Here is a 2,964-nt window from a genome sequence, read left to right on the forward strand (position 1 = left end):
TTACGGGACGTACTATAGGAAACGGGGCTGTATGTTTGTGGGGTTAGGTGGAGTGAAAGAGCTGCACACGCACGCATACACATGCTTGCATGTACTGTAAGTGAAGCCTAATAGAACAGTAAAAGGGATTACAGGTTTGCTAGTGAGGTCTCTATGGCCACAACCACGTGTTATCTTTCGATTTCTGGCTACATGGCTTTATTTCCCCTATTATTCCTTTCCTTTTTTGAATACAGCGTGCGCTATATAACGAAAAGCAGTGACTACAGAGAGAATAAGCGGTTAATAGAGTTACCTGATAAAATTAAACTACATTTCCATATTTGCTCACCACCCATATATAAGGAGGTGTTAACTAAAGAAGGGGGATTGAATTTACGCAAACGATATATAATAATAAAGCGAGCTTGCACGCTCCTGGAGGAAGCAAACAACTTTATCCTTTAAGAGGGGACAAAACTGCATAAGACCGCAGCGCAAGTGTATCTAAATGGAAAACACCAACCTACGCACCAAAACGCTGCGGGACGGTACCACTGCCGAGGAGCTCTTTTCCCAGGATGGACTATCATTCAATGATTTCATAATTTTACCCGGTTTTATTGACTTTGACTCTTCGAAGGTAAATGTCTCGGGACAGTTTACCAAAAATATTCTTCTTCACCTTCCACTGGTGTCTTCCCCTATGGACACAGTGACGGAGAGCAGCATGGCCCGTGCCATGGCACTAATGGGGGGCATCGGTGTCATTCACAACAACTGCACTGTGGAGCAGCAGGCACGGATGGTGCGAAGTGTGAAACTGTACCGCAACGGGTTTATCATGAAGCCAAAGTCTGTCTCCCCCGACGTGCCTGTCTCGACCATTAGGAATATAAAATCGGAGAAGGGTATCAGCGGCATTCTTGTCACAGAAGGGGGTAAATACGACGGTAAATTGCTGGGTATTGTATGCACCAAGGATATAGACTTCGTAAAGGATGCCAGTGCTCCGGTGTCGCAATACATGACACGGCGTGAAAATATGACAGTGGAGCGGTACCCTATCAAGTTGGAGGAGGCGATGGATGTACTGAACCGCAGCCGTCACGGATACCTCCCCGTGCTCAATGACAAGGACGAGGTGGTATGCCTCTGTTCCCGTCGTGATGCCGTCCGCGCGAGGGACTATCCAAACAGTTCTTTGGACCGCAATGGGCATTTGCTTTGTGCGGCGGCCACCTCCACTCGGGAGGCCGACAAAGGACGTGTGGCAGCTCTGTCAGAGGCGGGTATCGATGTTCTGGTACTTGACAGCTCGCAAGGCAACACAATTTATCAGGTGTCTTTCATACGCTGGGTGAAGAAAACATACCCCCACCTCGAGGTTGTGGCCGGTAACGTCGTAACGCAGGACCAGGCGAAGAACCTGATAGATGCCGGGGCAGATAGCCTGCGGATCGGGATGGGAAGTGGGAGCATTTGCATCACACAGGAGGTTCTTGCATGCGGTCGGCCCCAGGCAACAGCAATTTATAAAGTTGCCCGCTACGCTGCTTCTCGTGGGGTTCCGTGTGTTGCCGATGGTGGCCTGAGGAATGTTGGTGACGTTTGCAAGGCGCTGGCGGTTGGCGCCAACGTGGCGATGCTGGGTTCGATGATCGCGGGTACCTCCGAAACGCCTGGGGAGTATTTCTTCAAGGATGGCATGCGGCTCAAGGGCTACCGTGGAATGGGGAGCATTGATGCTATGCTGCAGGGACGGGAGTCAGGCAAACGGTACCTGTCGGAAAATGAAACCCTGCAAGTGGCACAGGGTGTGGCAGGGGCTGTGCTTGACAAGGGCTCCGTTCTGAAACTTCTGGCGTACATCCATAAGGGTTTGCAGCAGTCGGCTCAAGATATTGGGGAGGTGAGTTTTGATGCCATAAGGGAGAAGGTGTACGAAGGTCAAGTTCTCTTTAACCGGCGCAGCCTGACGGCGCAGTCAGAGGGTGCTGTTCACTCGTTGCACCACTACGAGAGGAAACTCTTTGCCTCGAAGCTCTAAGGCAGAAGTGCCCGCACACCCACTTGTCCACTTCCTTTTTGGCACGCAGCAACTGCTAAAGCTCCAAGGAGTTCCGGACGGGGCTGAAGACGTTCAAGTGGGGTTATATATTACCGTAGTGATGTGCATTTATCAGTGGTGTTTGGGGGCTGTTTATATTGGTTTGGGGGCCGCACCCCATCTGTCACCGAGTGACGCTGCGGCAATACAAACGTAGTCAAAAAAAAATGTAAATGGGGATGGGGATGGGGATGGGTAAAATGGTCGGGAAACACAGGGACAGCAGGAAGAAGCATATGGGAAAAGAGGCTCATGCATTTGTATTTTTGGCTGCTTGCCTTTATAGTGTTCTCTTCTCTCTCTCCTTTTCGTCCGGGAACCTCGAACCGACGCGGGTTTTCGGTTCCCCTCGTGTTTGCGGGGTAAGCCGCGACGGAGCCCTTGTTTTTCATCAACTTTCAATCAAGCAAACAAATGGACAACGCCAGAAATAATGTGTCTGAGAGGTAATGAGAATAATAATGGTAATAATAATGGTGGTGGAGAGGGATACGAGTCAGCAGTAGGGAGGGGCTGAGAAGTGAACTATAATAAATGTATGCGTCCGCGGGTGGGGAAGCATGGAAGGGAATACGATGTGCGTGCGTCAAGATGGCGGGTAAACGTTCGGCTGATGCGTGAAGGCGAACAGAGGGCTACATTTTACCGAAACGATGAACATGAATGCTTTCCTCTGAGGTTCACAGACTACTATTATTATGCGTAATGGCGAAAACGAAGAAGCTGAGCTCATAATTTTTTTTAGCAGGGAGAGGGACACTGTAAGTGGGTACATTTCATTACTTAGTGCTGTGTCTGAAAATTCTTTTTTTTTTCGCTCTGTCTCCGACCACCCCTCACTTCGTGATTCCCACACTGCTCTCTACCAGATTTGT

The 2,964-nt window shown here is 49.7% G+C and overlaps 1 protein-coding gene across 1 annotated transcript; it reads left to right on the forward strand.

Moving 5' to 3' along the window:
- Positions 1-490: 490 nt before the first annotated feature.
- On the forward strand, positions 491-2,029 carry TEOVI_000032300 (inosine-5'-monophosphate dehydrogenase; the record flags this gene model as incomplete). Its single annotated transcript, XM_067221839.1, has 1 exon — positions 491-2,029. The coding sequence occupies one exon, from the start codon at positions 491-493 to the stop codon at positions 2,027-2,029; it is 1,539 nt and encodes a 512-aa protein (XP_067077940.1).
- Positions 2,030-2,964: the final 935 nt, after the last annotated feature.

This window comes from Trypanosoma equiperdum (assembly GCF_001457755.1).
Source record: "Trypanosoma equiperdum strain OVI genome assembly, contig: ctg_14, whole genome shotgun sequence".
NCBI classification, from domain to species: Eukaryota; Euglenozoa; class Kinetoplastea; order Trypanosomatida; family Trypanosomatidae; genus Trypanosoma; species Trypanosoma equiperdum.